The sequence below is a fragment of the Lissotriton vulgaris genome, chromosome 4_1 (genome assembly GCF_964263255.1).
Source record: "Lissotriton vulgaris chromosome 4_1, aLisVul1.2, whole genome shotgun sequence".
NCBI classification, from domain to species: Eukaryota; Metazoa; Chordata; class Amphibia; order Caudata; family Salamandridae; genus Lissotriton; species Lissotriton vulgaris.
In genome coordinates this window covers 2,008,466,691-2,008,485,754 of record NC_141691.1, presented here as the reverse complement: position 1 = coordinate 2,008,485,754, position 19,064 = coordinate 2,008,466,691, and the positions used below count along the sequence as shown (strand labels likewise).

Sequence of the window (19,064 nt, the reverse complement as noted above, 5' to 3'; positions counted from 1 at the left end):
ATGCCCAGCCTCTTCCTTGGAGCCAGTACTTTCGGAGGCTCATGGCCCTGTTTTGCTCAAATTCAGATGCATTTCTAGGGCTCCAAAATTCTTGAAGACCGAAGACAATGGTGAATTGAATAACTTGCTTGACTATACCTAGACATACAAAATATTGCTGATTTACATGCTTCTGATAATATTCAAAAAGAGAGGAACCCCTTGTGTAGGTCAAGGGAAATAGGGTTTGAAACCGAGGAAAAGCTGGTTCTCTTGAGAACTATACGGAATAAGCTAAAACTTAGCCTTAAGACAAAAGAATAAAATCATGAACTAATTCAATCTATAACATATAGTAAAACAGAATTTTTATTTAAAGGAACAGAGATAAAAACAATTCACATTTCTACAACATAAGGTTCCTACACAAGACAATAAAATGCTAACAATTAATACTATCTATTGTGACCTGCACAATATAAAAGACAGACAGAAATTTGTAAAACATAAAAAATTCTAAATTACAATTGATACATTCAACGTTGCAGTTTGATCACAACCTTGTTGTATAACCACAAATTTCATATAAATAAGGGAGGAAAGAACTTGAATTGTACAGTAGTTGTGCGTCGACGCGTTTCGGTGGTACTGGACAGGAATTTGCTCCACCTTTATCAAGACTAAAATTTGTTGTCTGTCTGGTTACTGGGTCTGAGAAATTACCCTCTGCAAATCCAAAATCCCTGATTGGACAATTTGGAATGGGGGCCTGAACTCAATCCTGTTTCTTGTTTGCCGTGTAAATCAAGCAGTCTTCTGTTTAAAACAAGGATTATTCAGAACATCTGTGTAGTCTGATGACTAGATTGAATAGAGGTGCTTTTCGGGATGTTTCGTGGATGTTTCCGGTGGGGTTAGGCTCTTGTTCTGGCTCCAAAGTCATAAAATACGTTCTCTCCAGATTACAGGAGTAGAAGGATACTGCACGATATCTGCAGTCCTGTGTGGAAAGAGCGAGTTTGGTGCCTGTAGCTGCTCACTGTGTTAACTTAATTTGGACCCAGCTATATGCAAATCAGTCTCAACCCTGCTCCAGTAGGAACAGCCCAGCCCCAAACTGACAGACAAGGTCCTCCCTGAACCAGAGCACAGGCACCTTTATGGGCTCAACAGGCAGGCATAACTTGGTTCCAGTGACAGTGTGCAAGGAGCCCACATCTGGGTATACCCGTCCCACTTACAGCAACATACTAAAGTATACAAAAGTGATTGGCAGTGGCTGTGATTAATTCAAGCATTCCATCCATCAACTTGTTGTTGCAGTTGACGCCGTAAGTGTCCTCAATGATCATGTAGGGTCACACTGAGTCAAACAATGCTACTTGGCATTCGTAAAAGCCATTGAAGCTTTGTTCATCAAGTGGTACCTGTTCCACAGAACTAAGACAGCTACGCTCTGGTGGCCTATGGCTCCACAATCCAATCCAGTGGTAGTAAGTTAATCTGTCTATAAAATGTTAATAGATGGTAAAACATATCAATTTGCCTTTCCCTCTTCAGGCCCCAGCCACCAATAACTGGCTGCATTCTGATACTTGTTCCAAAGCAGTGGGTGGCGGGAGAGGGGTGCCATTAAACCTACCAAAATGAAATTGTTTTTGCCACGCACCACCTAACAAGCACCATTTTTCCATCTGTTCACTCACCCAGTCAAGCACCCATCTAGCCATCCATTCAACATCTCTTTATTTGGGAAGGCTATTATCTAGCAAGCCTTAGGAAAACCAAAAGGTCACACCGTTGTAATGCTTGTTGGTAAATCATTCTTTAAAAAAACTAAAAGAAAACAATTTCAAAATACTGAAGGAAAAGTAAACACTTGCCTTGCAGTATCTCAAAACTAAATATTCAAGCCAGTATTTTCAATCTTAATAAACTGCATCGTTTGATTTCCAAAGACTGAGCTGGAAACTGAACAGAATTTACATTTTCTGTTATTGTGATGTAGTTAAAAAATAACATGGAGGGCAAGTCTCGAGTGCTTAAAAGAGCATAGTAGTTGTATGACTAAGTATCTACATTGAAAAGAAAATGCTTGCCATTTATTCATCACATGGCTCTGAACAGGTGCAAATGGACGCACCATTTAGTGCGCTGCAGCAGCCCAGAGAGCAGATTTATGGGCATCTGAGAGAAGAGACATCTGTCCAGTCAATCTAAGTATATCTTCTGCCTCAAAAACAGGCTGGGTGAATGCAGCGGCCATCCACTGCCTTTTTGTGTCAACATGTGGGAGGAAGGTTAAATATAAATATACACTGATAGTCTGCTCTTTAGTCAAACCTGTCAAAAATATAACCATGTCTGTGCTTTTATGGATATGCTCGGAGGGGTGCGGAGCAACACAGAGAGTGGGGTGATATGAGAGTAAAGAAGCACATATGGGTGAGAATACTGGTGCTCTCATGGATTGCTCAAAGAAAAAGTCAAAAGTAGTTCTCTGATGTGTGCTATGGAAGAGTACAAGTCATTCAGGCAGAAGGGTGGTTAAGAAGCTATTCTCTAGGTGAGGGGCAACACAAGAACAGTGAAAAATATAACCGGATAAGAAGCACGCAATTCGGATTGACAAGCTTGCCAACAAATGACATGGAACTGGCTGATCCAAAACCCTCTCTAAGCATTGGTAGTGTACATGAGTGTATGACTACAGACCGGCTTAAGCGGTCTGTATGCAAGTCCTAAAAATGCTGCTGGGTTCATATAAATGCCAACTAAGTATATTTAAAGGGCAGTGAAAGAGGGTATTTGTTGTTTTCACACATTCGGTTCTTTTCAGCGAGCACACAAACTACTAATATGGATGAAATAGTCCTGTCCTCCCTGTAATTCCCACAACATTACTTGTTGTAAAACATTTTATTAAATCCGTCAGTAATTGATTCTTATTCTGTTTGCAGTTGACTCTCTCTATCCTGCGTCAGACCGGGGGCTTGGGCATCAGCATTGCAGGGGGCAAAGGGTCCACCCCATACAAGGGGGATGATGAGGTAAGATGCCACTCAAACATGGCAGTTGTTGGTTGGATGTAGACAGATCAAACTGCTATGTTTGCTTCATGAATGAGAGCTGTGTTCTGAAGCTTCTGTTTAAGTGTAGTATGTGCAGCTATTGTGACCTAGATTGCACCCATTGAACAAATTTGCTCCTATTAGAAAAGTAATTGTTGACTTTTAGTGACTTCTAGTTTTGTTTTCACATACCAAGACTATCTACAAATAGACCTCTCATTACTGACCCCTTAAACTTTCTCGCTCACCTTCGACTACTTTTTCCTGGCAAAGTTGGGTTCATTCAAATGATAGTGCCACACCTGAACCCCACAAAATTAACTCAAGTCTTGTGTCCGTACCTGCTGCTCTCCAAAAATAGTAGCGTGGATGGTCTTGTGCTTAACAAGACCTCGTCCACCATCCCAATTCCTAACTAACGCTTTCCTCATTCAAGCATCTCAACATCTCGCCACAACTGTTCCATGGGTGTGAAGAGCATCCTGTGCTCCTGCTGGCGTGCTCCCCATCACCCATGCACCCTTTTCGCTGGTCCCATTGCTTCAATTATAAGGCTAAGAGATAACATGCTCTGGTGCCAGGTATCATTGCCTCTTTAGCTTCTACGAGGTCTAAGATTGTAATGAGCTGGCAGAGCCCCTCCAGGCATGCTGCTCCGCACAGTGCTATGTCCTCCGCATACTTGTATCCATCTTCGGCCCAAGTTGAGTGCAATGGGTAAGTGCTCTTCACCCTCTAACGGAGATGTGGAATGGGTGCCTAGTTATAGTAAGTGTATTGAATAGCATGTCTACACACACAAGCACAGTGCAAACCAATTTTGGCCTGAGAACGAGTAGTGATTAAAGAACCTTTTTGTCAGGGGGGAACAGCAACCACTCACCAGCTCCTCCACGGTGGAAAAACCTAGCTTTGGCATTCAGCAGTGCGTGTGGAAGAGCCTCAAACAGGGAACCCAGAGCAGCTCTAGCAGACTTCTGTCAGCAGTGTGTATGGAAGAGCCTCCAAGCAGGGAGCTTAGAGCAGCTCTAGCAGACGTCTGTCAGCAGTGTGAGTGGTAGAGCCCCCAAGCAGGGAGCTCAGAGCAGCTCTAGCATACTTCTGTCAGTAGTGGGTATGGAAGAGCCCTCAAGCAGGGCTAACAAAGCAGCTCTAGCAGACTTCTGCCAGCAGTCAAACGTGTGTATGGAGGATCCCTCAAGCAGGGAACCCAGAGCAGCTCTAGCAGACTTCTGTCAGCAGTCAGCGGTGTGTGGAATAGCCCCAAGCAGGGAACCCAGGGCAGCTCTGCTGACTGATGGTAGAAGTCTGCTAGTGTGTATGGAAGAGCCCCCAAGCAGGGAGCTTAGAGCAGCTCTAGCAGACGTCTGTCAGCAGTGTGAGTGGTAGAGCCCCCAAGCAGGGAGCTCAGAGCAGCTCTAGCAGACGTCTGTCAGCAGTGTGAGTGGTAGAGCCCCCAAGCAGGGAGCTCAGAGCAGCTCTAGCAGACTTCTGTCAGCAGTGTGTATGGAAGATCCCTCAAGCAGGGAACCCAGAGCAGCTCTAGCAGACTTCTGTCAGCAGTCAGCGGTGTGTGGAATAGCCCCAAGCAGGGAACCCAGGGCAGCTCTGCTGACTGATGGTAGAAGTCTGCTAGTGTGTATGGAAGAGCCCCCAAGCAGGGAGCTTAGAGCAGCTCTAGCAGACGTCTGTCAGCAGTGTGAGTGGTAGAGCCCCCAAGCAGGGAGCTCAGAGCAGCTCTAGCAGACGTCTGTCAGCAGTGTGAGTGGTAGAGCCCCCAAGCAGGGAGCTCAGAGTAGCTCTAGCAGATGTCTGTCAGCAGTGTGTGTGGCAGAGCCCCCAAGCAAGCAGCTCAATGCAGCACTAGCAGACCTCTGTCAGCAGTGTGTGTGGCATAGCCCTCAAGCAGGGCTACCAAAGCAGCTCTAGCAGACTTCTGTCAGCAGTGTGTATGGAAGATCCCTCAAGCAGGGAACCCGGAGCAGCTCTAGCAGACTTCTGCCAGCAGTGTGTATGGAAGATCCCTCAAACAGGGAACCCAGAGCAGCTATAGCAGACTTCTGCCAGCAGTGTGTATGGAAGATCCCTCAAGCAGTTAACCCAGAGCAGCTCTAGCAGACTTCTGCTAGCAGTCAGCAGTGTGTATGGAAGCTCCCTCAAGCAGGGAGCCCAGAGTAGCTCTAGCGGACTTCTGTCAGCAGTGTGTATGGAAGATCCCTCAAGCAGGGAACCCAGAGCAGCTCTAGCAGACTTCTGCCAGCAGTGTGTGGAAAAGCCCCAAGCAGGGAACCCAGAGCAGCTCTAGCAGACTTCTGTCAGCAGTGTGTATGGAAGACCCCTCAAGCAGGGCTAGCGGAGCAGCTCAAGCAGATTTCTGTCAGCAGTGTGTATGGAAGAGCCCTCGAGCAGGGCTAGCGAAGCAGCTCAAGCAGACTTCTGTCAGCAGTGTGTATGGAAGAGCCCTCAAGCAGGGCTAGCGAAGCAGCTCAAGCAGACTTCTGTCAGCAGTGTGTATGGAAGAGCCCTCAAGCAGGGCTAGCGAAGCAGCTCTAGCAGACTTCTGCCAGCCGTGTGTGGAAAAGCCCCAAGCAGGGAACCCAGAGCAGTTCTAGCAGACTTCTGTCAGCAGTATGTATGGAAGATCCCTCAAGCGGGGAACCCAGAGCAGCTCTAGCAGACTTCTGCCAGCAGTCAGAAGTGTATGGAAGAGCCCTCAAGCAGGGCTAGCGAAGCAGCTCAAGCAGACTTCTGCCAGCGGTGTGTGGAAAAGCCCCAAGCAGGGAACCCAGAGCAGCTCTGCTGACTGATGGTAGAAGTCTGCTAGTGTGTATGGAAGAGCCCCCAAGCAGGGAGCTTAGAGCAGCTCTAGCAGACGTCTGTCAGCAGTGTGAGTGGTAGAGCCCCCAAGCAGGGAGCTCAGAGTAGCTCTAGCAGATGTCTGTCAGCAGTGTGTGTGGCAGAGCCCCCAAGCAAGCAGCTCAATGCAGCACTAGCAGACCTCTGTCAGCAGTGTGTGTGGCATAGCCCTCAAGCAGGGCTAGCAAAGCAGCTCTAGCAGACTTCTGTCAGCAGTGTGTATGGAAGATCCCTCAAGCAGGGAACCCGGAGCAGCTCTAGCAGACTTCTGCCAGCAGTGTGTATGGAAGATCCCTCAAGCAGGGAACCCAGAGCAGCTCTAGCAGACTTCTGTCAGCAGTGTGTATGGAAGATCCCTCAAGCGGGAAACCCAGAGCAGCTCTAGCAGACTTCTGCCAGCCGTATGTATGGAAGATCCCTCAAACAGGGAACCCAGAGCAGCTATAGCAGACTTCTGCCAGCAGTGTGTATGGAAGATCCCTCAAGCAGTTAACCCTGAGCAGCTCTAGCAGACTTCTGCCAGCGGTGTGTGGAAACGCCTCAAGCAGGTAACCCAGAGCAGCTCTAGCAGACTTCTGTCAGCAGTGTGTATGGAAGATCCCTCAAGCAGGGAACCCAAAGCAGCACTAGCGGACTTCCTATCAGCAGTCAGCTGTGTGTGGAAAAGCCCCAAGCAGGGAACGCAGGGCAGCATTACTGACTGCTGGTAGTAGTCTGCTAGTGTGTATGGAAGAGCCCCCAAGCAGGGAGCTTAGAGCAGCTCTAGCAGACGTCTGTCAGCAGTGTGAGTGGTAGAGCCCCCAAGCAGGGAGCTCAGAGCAGCTGTAGCAGACGTCTGTCAGCAGTGCGTGTGGAGGGGCCCCAAGCAGGGAGCTCAGAACAGCTCTAGCAGACGTCTGTCAGCAGTGTGTGTGGCAGAGCCCCCAAGCAGGGCTAGCAAAGCAGCTCTAGCAGACTTCTGCTAGCAGTCAGCAGTGTGTATGGAAGCTCCCTCAAGCAGGGAGCCCAGAGTAGCTCTAGCGGACTTATGTCAGCAGTGTGTATGGAAGATCCCTCAAGCAGGGAACCCAGAGCAGCTCTAGCAGACTTCTGCCAGCAGTAAGCAGTGTGTATGGAGGATCCCACAAGCAGGGAACCCAGAGCAGCTCTAGCAGACTTCTGTCAGCAGTGTGTATGGAAGAGCCCTCAAGCAGGGCTAGCAAAGCAGCTCTAGCAGACTTCTGCTAGCAGTCAGCAGTGTGTATGGAAGCTCCCTCAAGCAGGGAGCCCAGAGTAGCTCTAGCGGACTTCTGTCAGCAGTGTGTATGGAAGATCCCTCAAGCAGGGAACCCAGAGCAGCTCTAGCAGACTTCTGTCAGCAGTGTGTATGGAAGATCCCTTAAGCAGGGAAAACGGAGCAGCTCTAGCAGACTTCTGCCAGCAGTGTGTGGAAAAGCCCCAAGCAGGGAACCCAGAGCAGCTCTAGCAGACTTCTGTCAGCAGTGTGTATGGAAGAGCCCTCGAGCAGGGCTAGCGAAGCAGCTCAAGCAGACTTCTGTCAGCAGTGTGTATGGAAGAGCCCTCAAGCAGGGCTAGCGAAGCAGCTCTAGCAGACTTCTGCCAGCCGTGTGTGGAAAAGCCCCAAGCAGGGAACCCAGAGCAGTTCTAGCAGACTTCTGTCAGCAGTGTGTATGGAAGATCCCTCAAGCGGGGAACCCAGAGCAGCTCTAGCAGACTTCTGCCAGCAGTCAGAAGTGTATGGAAGAGCCCTCAAGCAGGGCTAGCGAAGCAGCTCAAGCAGACTTCTGCCAGCGGTGTGTATGGAAGCTCCCTCAAGCAGGGAACCCAGAGCCGCTCTAGCAGACTTCTGCCAGCAGTGTGTATGGAAGAGCCCTCAAGCAGGGCTAGCAGAGCAGCTCTAGCAGACTTCTGTCAGCAGTGTGTATGGAAGCTCCCTCAAGCAGGGAACCCAGAGCAGCTCTAGCAGACTTCTGCCAGCAGTGTGTATGGAAGAGCCCTCAAGCAGGGAACCCAGAGCAGCTCTACCAGACTTCTGTCAGCAGTGTGTATGGAAGCTCCCTCGAGCAGGGAACCGAGAGCGGCTCTAGCTGACTTCTGCCAGCAGTCAGCAGTGTGTATGGAGGATCCCTCAAGCAGGGAACCCAGAGCAGCTCCAGCAGACTTCTGCCAGCAGTGTGTATGGAAGCTCCCTCGAGCAGGGAACCGAGAGCGGCTCTAGCTGACTTCTGCCAGCAGTCAGCAGTGTGTATGGAGGATCCCTCAAGCAGGGAACCCAGAGCAGCTCTAGCAGACTTCGGCCAGCAGTGTGTATGGAAGAGCCCTCAAGCAGGGCTAGCGAAGCAGCTCTAGCAGACTTCTGCCAGCAGTGTGTATGGAAGAGACCTCAAGCAGGGCTAGCGAAGCAGCTCTAGCAGACTTCTGCCAGCAGTGTGTATGGAAGAGACCTCAAGCAGGGCTAGCGAAGCAGCTCTAGCAGACTTCTGCCAGCAGTGTGTATGGAAGAGACCTCAAGCAGGGCTAGCGAAGCAGCTCCAGCAGACTTCTGCCAGCAGTGTGTATGGAAGACCCCTCAAGCAGTTAACCCAGAGCAGCTCTAGCAGACTTCTGCCAGCAGTGTGTATGGAAGAGCCCTCAAGCAGTTAACCCAGAGCAGCTCTAGCAGACTTCTGCCAGCAGTGTGTATGGAAGAGCCCTCAAGCAGGGCTAGCAGAGCAGCTCCAGCAGACTTCTGCCAGCAGTGTGTATGGAGGATCCCTCAAGCAGGGAACCCAGAGCAGCTCTAGCAGACTTCTGCCAGCAGTGTGTATGGAAGAGCCCTCAAGCAGTTAACCCAGAGCAGCTCTAGCAGACTTCTGCCAGCAGTGTGTATGGAAGAGCCCTCAAGCAGTTAACCCAGAGCAGCTCTAGCAGACTTCTGCCAGCAGTGTGTATGGAAGAGCCCTCAAGCAGTTAACCCAGAGGAGCTCTAGCAGACTTCTGCCAGCAGTGTGTATGGAAGAGCCCTCAAGCAGTTAACCCAGAGCAGCTCTAGCAGACTTCTGCCAGCAGTGTGTATGGAAGAGCCCTCAAGCAGGGCTAGCAGAGCAGCTCCAGCAGACTTCTGCCAGCAGTGTGTATGGAGGATCCCTCAAGCAGGGAACCCAGAGCAGCTCTAGCAGACTTCTGCCAGCAGTGTGTATGGAAGAGCCCTCAAGCAGGGCTAGCAGAGCAGCTCTAGCAGACTTCTGCCAGCAGTGTGTATGGAAGAGCCCTCAAGCAGGGCTAGCGAAGCAGCTCTAGCAGACTTCTGCCAGCAGTGTGTATGGAAGATCCCTCAAGCAGGGAACCCAAAGCAGCTCTAGCAGACTTCTGCCAGCAGTGTGTATGGAAGAGCCCTCAAGCAGGGCTAGCGAAGCAGCTCTAGCAGACTTCTGCCAGCAGTGTGTATGGAAGATCCCTCAAGCAGGAAACCCAAAGCAGCTATAGCAGGCTTCTGCCAGCAGTGTGTATGGAAGAGCCCTCAAGCAGGGCTAGCGAAGCAGCTCTAGCAGACTTCTGCCAGCAGTGTGTATGGAAGATCCCTCAAGCAGGGAACCCAAAGCAGCTATAGCAGACTTCTGCCAGCAGTCAGCTGTGTGTGGAAAAAGCCCCAAGCAGGTGACGCAGGGCAGCTCTACTGACTGCTGGTAGAAGTCTGCTAGTGTGTATGGAAGAACCCCCAAGCAGGGAGCTCAGAGCAGCTCTAGCAGACTTTTACCAGTAGTGTGTGTGGAAGAGCCTCAAGCAGGGAACCCAGAGCAGCTATAGCAGACTTCTGCCAGCAGTCAGCTGTGTGTGGAAAAAGCCCCAAGCAGGTGACGCAGGGCAGCTCTACTGACTGCTGGTAGAAGTCTGCTAGTGTGTATGGAAGAACCCCCAAGCAGGGAGCTCAGAGCAGCTCTAGCAGACTTTTACCAGTAGTGTGTGTGGAAGAGCCTCAAGCAGGGAACCCAGAGCAGCTCTAGCAGACTTCTGCTAGCAGTGTGTATGGAAGAGCCACACTATAGGCGAGGGTCGAACGAAGCCACATCACCCTTATTGTTGTGCTCCGCTACCCCTCCCTTTATCAATTTTAATTAAGCAGTGAGCCACCTGATTAAAAATGTTCTAATGGACTCTACTGACTTACTTTTAACTTTCACTCACGCTCACAATCCCACCTCTTAGGTCCCTCACACGCATGCACCCATTGGCCAGGAATAGAAGATCTCCACCAAAAGAGTAACACTACGTGTTGCCCGGCAAGCATTGCACCGCCACCTTGCCGCTGGAGCAGGAGGCCAATGATGACACGATACAGTTATTTGGACGGATGGCTACTGTTGTCCAACCCTCTAATTGTGTGAGGCATCCTAATTCCGAAAAGGGTTTACTCAATTCCCTGTTGCACACTCCTGAGAGTGGCTGTTTTTCAAATGTTTTCCCCGTCCTCCCTCCCCCTCCTCAGGGGAACCTTGTACAATTGTTGTATATTGCTCATTGGACACGTACATTGGACCCCGGTAAATATCGTCCTCCACTGTCCCCCCTTTTGCATATTATTGTATGGAAGAGCCCTCAAGCAGGGCTAGCAGAGCAGCTCTAGCAGACTACTGCCAGCAGTGTGTATGGAAGCTCCCTCAAGCAGGGAACCCAGAGCAGCTCTAGCAGACTTCTGCCAGCAGTGTGAGGATCCCTCAAGCAGGGAACCCAGAGCAGCTCTAGCAGACTTCTTTCAGTAACAGAATGAAGGTCCCTTTACTGGTCAAGTGATTTTTTATTTTCTTTACCTGTATGGGGCGTTGATGATTGTCTTTTCATTGTGGCTGCATAGTTATGCTCTAGTTTGTGCTATTTCGCCTCCCCCCGCCCACCCAGGAGGAATGTCTCAATTGCCCATTTTAACATTCGGTATAGCCCTAAGAATTTGAAACATGAAAAGGGTATTTTGATGAGAAATGGTGACTACATTCATCTGCACATAAAAATGAATTAGACAAGCACATTAAGTTGTACCTTCTTTGCCAAAAGCCAGGCTTGTCCTTTAACTAAGGACCAGATGGGACCTATAGCTGCACCTGTTTCTCAACACAGCTTGAATGCTCAAGAAATCTTCCCTTTGCAGGGAGATGTTTACCTCTGCCCCGCTGTACAGCATGAAAGAGTATTGTATTGTAATTGCATTTATATAGCGCTTACTACCCCTGACAAGGCGACAAAGCGTTTTTTCGTAGAGTCTGATTTCTGAGTGCAGCTGTGCCAGGAACAACCCTTTCAGTCAAGTCCTCCTTACTCAGCCCCTACTGCTCTATAATCGATGTGGATGTTTCTCTAGCTGAGGGACCATTTTGAGGCAATATTTATTTTAACTAATGCAGATGTTTGCCCTTTGTCACTTTGCTCTCCAACTGATGGTGAACACAACCCGTATTCTGTGCACACAGTGCAAGAGAACACCTGCATCCACCAATTGACATTTATAATCTATTTAATGGCAAGCTACATCTCGTTTGTGGACTTTGAAATGCCTGCCTGACTCTCTGTAGCGTTGGCCTGCTGTGGCCATGGTTCTGCTTGGCATGGATGTGGGTGAAGTGCCCTGGCTCTTGCCTTATGCTGGAAGCCAGGCAGCTTTAATCGTGGGGTGCTTCGGCTAGCATGCAGCCAGACTCCACCTGCTTGGGGCTCTCAGGAAGGGTCTAGGTGTGTGGTGCCATGCATCCCACCATGCCTTAACCAAGCAACAGTCCTTTTTGCGGTTGCAAAAATGAATTGTCTTAAATAAGCTCCTTCACCCATTCGGATGTGGTAGCAGGTTCTGGTCCTTGGGTGCAATGAGAGGATCCTGACAGATGGAAGTATAGTTGGAAAGATGTGTCCGTGGAAGTGTATGATTGACGTCCTGATGAAAGACCTGGACCCAAGTGACCTTAGTGTAAGGGCTGAAACATGTTGACGATTTGTTAGTCAGAGGACCATAGCATCCTTACCGCCGATTGAGACATTTTAACTATACCCAAAAAACTGATCGCAAAGGGAAACCGAGGTTGGCTTGAGATCTTTATATTCTTAGGTACCCCGGTCATAAAAATATTCTAAGTGCTCCCTAGAATACACTTGGGCCCATCCTGGTTTTTAGGGACCGGGAGGAGCCCCGATGATGAGTGGGCGAGGCGTCTAACAGAAGAAAATGAATCCTTTCCTTTTCTTGGAAATCTGACGGGCACCTAATGGTAAAGGAAAGCCCTCACTCAGGCAGGGGATAGACACCCTGTTGTTGGTACTGTTTAAAGAAGAGAGTGCATCCCTTGGCTGGTTATTCAAGGTCTAGGAGAGGCATGGCCCCTGCTTCTGTTTTTTGGGGGTTTATGAAGCCCTCTGGCCTCAGGCATTGCTAGAGTGAGCGAGTCTTCTGCATTCCAGCGGGTTGAAACACAGAAAGTAAACTGGTCTTACAGGTGGCTCTGTGTGGTCTGAAGGGTGGTTCTGTGGTGTTTGCCCTAGTGCACAAGCATTCCTCAAGTCTGTGATGCATACCTTTATTTATTTTGAAAGTTTGATATAGCGCGAACAAGATCTTTGCAGATATCCGAGCGCTTTACAAAGCCGGGAATACCAACAGGAGAGTGAAATGAGTGCTGGTGAGAGCTGGTGAGTACCAGCTCTCACAGTATGGTTTGTAGAGAGCACAGCGCTGCTTCTCGCCTCACTGGGTGTCTGTTGGTTTACAGTGCTTGTGCCTGTGTGCGTGCGTGCCTGGTTTCTTGTTTTCCAACAGTGTGTGAATGCCCCGTGCCTGGTTCCGTCAGGGCCTTGCGTAGATGAGGTGGGTGCCCCAGCAGACCTGGAGGCCTGCCCTGGCAGCTTTCCTCTTGATCATGTTGGCTTCCTGCACTGACTCCTAGTTCTCTTCCAGGGCATCTTCATCTCCCGAGTGGCGGAGGAGGGTCCGGCGGCCCGAGCTGGTGTCCGGGTGGGAGACAAGCTGCTGGAGGTGAGGCGGCGGCTGATTGTTGTGCTGATTGATTGCTGGTTCCTGCTTGCCAGTGTCTTTATTTCATCCCTACCCCTGGCTGGCTCTGCTGCTTTACTTAAATGCCACCAGTGGGCACTGGTAGCTGCCTGCATTGCCCTGACCTGAGCAGGCCAGAGGCCGCCCTCGTGCCATCTTTAGCAGATGCTGGCTCAGCAGCATGTGGGTGGGCTGCTGCTGCTGGTGGGCCTCAGCTGCTACCCACCTTTCTTCCCTGCGGGGCGTGCAGTGCAGTCATGTGCGTGTTTTGCATGGTGGGAGCTTTCATGTTGCGATTGCACGATTTATTGCAAGGTTGATTGAGTTCTTTCCCACATTAAATGTCCCGAGTGCTGCAGTGGGAAGGACCGCTGTAGGTACTTGAGTGACTTACTACTAGCAGCTGCATTGAATGGCTCGCACAGAGCCGACGCAGAGCCTCCCGATGCACCACTGGTCCAGATGACTTGCAGCATCGCGTGCAGCCGATGGGTGGCGCTGACATGCTGTGTTCAGCCAGAAGGGTTCAGATACCTTCAGATCCCTAAGGATCAGGGGAACGTTAGCCGAGCTCCCCACTTCCAGCGCTGGAGTAAGGGGCGGCTGCGAGGCAGGGAGGGGAGGCGAGGGCTGTGTTAGCACAGATCTGCATAGAGACACGCCACCCCTATACCAAGAGTGCCGAGTTGCAACTCGAGGGATGTTCCTATTTTTTTTAGCGCTTTGCAATTAGTTGCAGATTAATTTTTATATTTTTTTGAAAGACACAAGCAAACTTAAACGAGTTTTTTTTGTTGGATAAAATACTTCTGGTTAGGAAAGTTCTCACAAATAGGTTATTGCAAGGACATTTTCCACCCAAAAAAAGTTAGCTATTTGCACACGGTGCTTTAGGACTTTACTTTGAAGTCTGACACTGTTTCTTGCCTTGCCCGCTCTTCAACTGTGCCTGGGAGCCACGCTGCCTCCATAGAAGGCATATTTCCTACTATAGACTCACTTGACCACAAACACCTCTTCCAGTACCTTTATCAGAAGCCGGTGATAAGCTGCAGCGGAGCCTGGGAGTAGCACCAACACGTAACTTTACATTTCTGGCGTCCCCAGTACCTCGACTGTCTAGTACCCTTCCTACACTGCTGTCACACCGCCTCCTGTGTTAGCACAGCAGCCACCTGCACAAGCTCTCCTGACACAACACAGGCACTGGTCTGTAGAGGCCTATTGGGTAGACTTGTGCGGAATCTCTGCTCCACAGGCACTGGTCTGTAGAGGCCTATTGGGTAGACTTGTGCAGAGTCTCTGCTCCACAGGCACTGGTCTGTAGAGGCCTAGTGGGTAGGCCTGTGCGGTGTCTCTTCTGCACAGGCACTAGTCTGTAGAGACCTAGTGGGTAGGCCTGTGCGGTGTGTCTGCGCCACAGCCACCGGTCTGCAGAGGCCTAGTGGGTAGGCCTGTGCCGTGTATGTGCTTCACAGGTACTGGTCAGTAGAGGCCTAGTGGATAAGCCTTTGCTGTGTCTTCGCTCCACAGGCACTAGTCTTTAGCGGCCTAGCAGGTAGGCCTGTGCGGAGTCTCTGCTCCACAGGCACTGGTCTGTAGAGGGCTAGTGGATAGGCCTTTGCTGTGTCTTTGCTCCACAGGCAATAGTCTTTAGAGGCCTAGTGGATAGGTCTGTGTGGTGTCTCTGCTCCACAGACACTTTAGAAGGCAGTGCTCCGAATGTGTCCAGACTGTGAATGTCTCCAGCTTGACTCTCTCTGTTGTCTCTATCAGGTGAACGGCGTGGACCTGCACAACGCCGAGCACCACAAGGCGGTCGAGGCCCTGCGCAGCTCGGGCACCTCAGTCACCATGTCCGTCCTGCGGGAGCGGATGGTTGAGCCGGAAAACGCCATCACAGTCACCCCCCTGCGACCAGAAGATGATTACTATCCACGGGAGCGCTGGAGTGCCATGAGCTTCCCAGAGGAGACTGACGAGGAGCCGACGGCAGCAGTGCCCACCAAGCGCTTCTCCACGTGCCTTATGCGCAATGAGAAGGGGCTCGGCTTCAGCATCGCTGGGGGCAAGGGCTCCACGCCGTATAGAGTGGGAGACATGGTAAGTACAGTGCCTGGCCTGTGGGAAATATCTGCACACTAGTTACGTGTACTCTCGGGGTGGCACTAAGTGATTTCGTAGACTGTGGGCATCCAGAGTCTACAATTCCAATTTAAAGTTGTATTTATTTCTCTGCACTAAAGATACATTTGCAAAAAAAAAATAGATATAGATATAGAGAGGGAAAAAAAGTATTTAGTGTTTTACAGCTATACGTGCATTACAGTTCACTCATTGTGGCCAGAGGAGCTTTACATGGACAGCTTCCCAGGTAGGATAACAAGACTCTTGCATGACGTGTATGGTAGAGGCCACCTACTCCATGTAATCATCAAAATTCATCAATCAGTACTTATTCAGCAATTAAACTCATTCTCTCTACTGCCAGTGTGCTCTACATCTCGTGACCATTCAGTAGTTTGTCAGTTTATATTGGAGCTCAGCTGTGGGAGTAGGTCAGTGTAAGTCACTTTACCAGCTGTTTTAGAATGGTTCATGTGTGCCTTGCCCCATAGGCTAGTATATTTATTTCTGGAACCTGGTAGTGGCACACAAGAAAAATTAATGTGTTGGCACATGAAATATTTCCTTATTGTCTAGTTACGGAATTGTGAGGACATTCAAAGAGAAGAAAGAAATAGAATGGCACCTCAGTTTTTAATACATATCCCTCAGCATTTCGGTTTTTGGCATACCAGGATTGAAGGTTGCTAGAGACGTTGCAGTATCTAAAGGTCTGGACTTTATATAGATATTATCTGACCTCGATGTATTACAGGCGATAAAGTACCCCAGACATACATTATTAACATAGCACAGGTCACTGAGGAGTTCTGTAATCTCATTGAGACCCCAGGGTGCAGACCTAGCCTTTGGAAGGCCACTCATCTCAGACTTGTCTCACAATATCCTTTTTTGGTTTTGCCTAGGCACCCCTTGTGCTGTCTCTTCGAGACATGCTGTATTAAGGTATGGAATTGAAGCGCCGCCCACTTTCCGTCCTTCTTTTTAATTGGCTCCTGTCACTGTCCTTTGTAAACTGCAGCTTTTCATTCATCATTAGGACCTTCCTTAGTACCATTTCTTCTCATCTTGTAATCTCCCATGAGGACACCCCATGTTACATCTGTAGTTACTCAATAGGCTTCAATTGCAGGCTCTGAGTACTATTTTCAGAAATAGGTGATCCTGCCTGCAACACAGGCAGGACACTCTCTCCCTCAACACTTTTCTAAAAATCATTTATCCATCGTTGTATGCTGGCCGAATGCGGCTGCATGCCTTTCTTTTTCTGTTTATTTTTAATGGCGGCACCTGCACTTTAGCTTTAAATATCTTAAGCTAAAGCGCAGGTGCCGCGATTGCTTCAAATCTAAACAAATAGAAAAAAAGTGTCATTCTTTTATCTATTTGTTTACTTTTGTAGCAATGGCGGCACTCGTGTTTTAGCTTTTGGCATCTTAATCTAAAGCTCGGGTACCACAATAGCTGTAAAAGTGTATGGAAAAAAAGTTTTTTTCTTTTTCCTTATTTTTTAAGCAATCGCGGCACCCGCTCTTTAGGTTTCAACTTAGTAAGCTAAAGCAGAAGTTTAAGATCCGTGAGTCTCCTCCCCTGGAGGTATAGCTCTGGTGCACGAACACAACACGCCACACTCTACATACAGAACTCAAGTCAGTCTAGCGCCTCTCTCATGCCACGATGCTCAGATTCACTAAAGTTGCTCAAGTAATGGGTCCCACCAACGATCAGACATGAAGCAGTTTTTATCAAGATGAGAGCTGTTGAAAATGTTAAACAAATTACATATAAGCCAATCCCAGGTCAGAGTAAAAAAAAGACACTGCTTTGGAAGCATGTTAAGTAGTATGTAATAGGAGTGAAAGACTAAATCGTACAGACAGAGCTGCCTGTGCAGGCTTTACTTAGTTCTGACTGCATGCTCAGCATTATCACACCATTGACAACTTTCCATACCAGCCGTAGGTGTCTTGCGGATAGATTATGTTGCTGGGGGATGATTTGGGCGCGCCCCCATTGTCAATAAGGCGCCAAGCGACTTCGAGGAGGACAGGGATGAAAACACTGCGGAAGAGCAGGCGATAAACCAATTGTGTGGGATACTAAATATTAAACGGTGGTTAAAAAGAAACCTTGAGCTGACCCTTAAATATGAGCTCCGCTGGGATTCTTAAAGGAAACTACACTTGGTATTGTTGTGATCATTCAAAGTATTCCTCTTGTGGTCATGAAAGATGAGTCCTTAAAGAACACCAGTTTCGCTTTTAAAAGATGGTCCAGAGATTTAGTAAGCGGCAAATGAGTGATTACAAAAGAAACACGTTATGAGGTAGAGGATGTTCTCGCTTGTATTTAAAAGGTAGAGTTGGCAAGTAAGGCACCACTATCTACGACAGACCCCATAGTACGGCGACTGCACTAGTATACTGCCATCCCTTACGACTGTCAGTCCTGTTGTGAACCGCTGGCAGCCAGATGCTGCCTCCAAAATGAATGGGTTAGGCCACTGCGGTGAAAAACTCAAGGTTCCAGGGAGACTCAGTTTGTTGTTGGATATCCGTGTGTCAAACACAACTCTTTAGAAAGGCGCTAGATATCACGCCTAAGCTCTTATTAAAAAACAAAACAAAACACAGACTTCTTGAACAGGATAAAAGTAAATCTCAACAGTTGTTTCCCCCATTTTAGCCCGCAGGTGGTTTTGCCAGTGTTTAACTCTGGAGCGCCTTTGGGAAAGGTGGGTTAAAAATAAGTGGGCGCTGAATACACCATGGATAGTGTGCCACACCATTAGTGAAAAGTGTCATGGTGCAGATTTTTTGTGTTGGCGCTTCATTTTCTTTTGCACATGCTCATCACTACCATTCTATGGCAACAGTAGGAGATATGTCAATAGTCTTCCCACCCCCTTTACCTGGATACTGGCATAGCCCTTCGTTGGTCAATTCAATTGTTCCTCCCCTTACTTTGTACAGAACGCAAGCTTACCACAGTCATGGCGCGAGCAGCATCACAATTGCATTATGCTGCTTCCCTTTATCTCCAACTTCCTAAATATCCCTTGCTCAAGCTGCAGCTACTGCTGCTCGCTTGACTCCTAAGGCTTGCCTAACACGCTTGCTTGACTGTACCTCGAAAATAGGACGCCTGTGCGGCCACTTAGATCTTCACCCGTGAACCATTTATCTGTCCAGAGGTTCAAAGAGCCAGAATCAAATCATTTACATTCTTGGGAGAGAGTGTTTGGAATTCTCTCCCCATCCATCTATGTTCTTAGTGCTCTATTCATGCTTTCTGTTCCCAACTTAAAACTTGGCTCCTTCCTCAAGACTTTTGGCATGTAATTTACAGAATAAGACTGCAGTCATAGATATATCACTTCAGATGCATTCCAGTCCATTGTTTTTTGCCCACTGTGCCATACCAGACAAGGAGCAACTATATGTAAATCAGTTTTGATGGGACCCAGGTCTGGTCATTTCTGTAAGAAAATGCATCATCCTTCCCTTGGCGGCTTAGAAGGAATTGATCCATGTGTACATTGATTGCTTTTAGCACCTGATTAAACTTGTTTTGATAGCTTGTATGGATTAATTAAATTCTTGCCTTTGGGGCTTATGTAGCTTGTAAGGGATGATTCCATTATTGTCTTTTTGGCTTGTCGTCCTTGATTTTGTTCTTGTCTTGGTGGTTTGTAAAGAGTAATTCCATTCTTGCCTTGATGGTTTATCTTGGGCCGTAAATGTTCATCTTGTCTGGTATTTATCAGTGATGGTGTTACTGCTCTGGTGGCTTCTAATCAATGTTTCTATTTGTGTTTTGGTTTCATGTAAGGAGTGATTTGATTCTGCAAGTGCTTCATGCTTTGCCACACTGTTTTGCTCCTTATATGATCAGACTGGAGTTTTTGACACTGGAGCAAAGAAGAATGTGTTATCTGGTGCTTTAGAGAAATGAAGGAGCCTCCTTGAGGTTGTGGTCAGGTGACGTAGACTCTGCACCTTTCGGGCGGCACAGCAGAAGAC

General features: G+C 48.6%; 1 protein-coding gene across 24 annotated transcripts in view; it reads left to right on the top strand.

Annotated features, from left to right (window-relative positions):
- SCRIB (scribble planar cell polarity protein) overlaps positions 1 to 19,064 on the top strand; it is a 668,035-nt gene that overhangs the window by 397,730 nt on the left and 251,241 nt on the right. For all 24 annotated transcript variants that reach the window (XM_086966382.1, XM_086966383.1, XM_086966358.1 and 21 more), the window contains 3 exons: positions 2,940 to 3,029; positions 12,820 to 12,897; positions 14,692 to 15,018. In XM_086966382.1, coding sequence (XP_086822508.1) covers positions 2,940 to 3,029; positions 12,820 to 12,897; positions 14,692 to 15,018 — 495 coding nt within the window. The remainder of the gene's footprint in view (positions 1 to 2,939; positions 3,030 to 12,819; positions 12,898 to 14,691; positions 15,019 to 19,064) is intronic.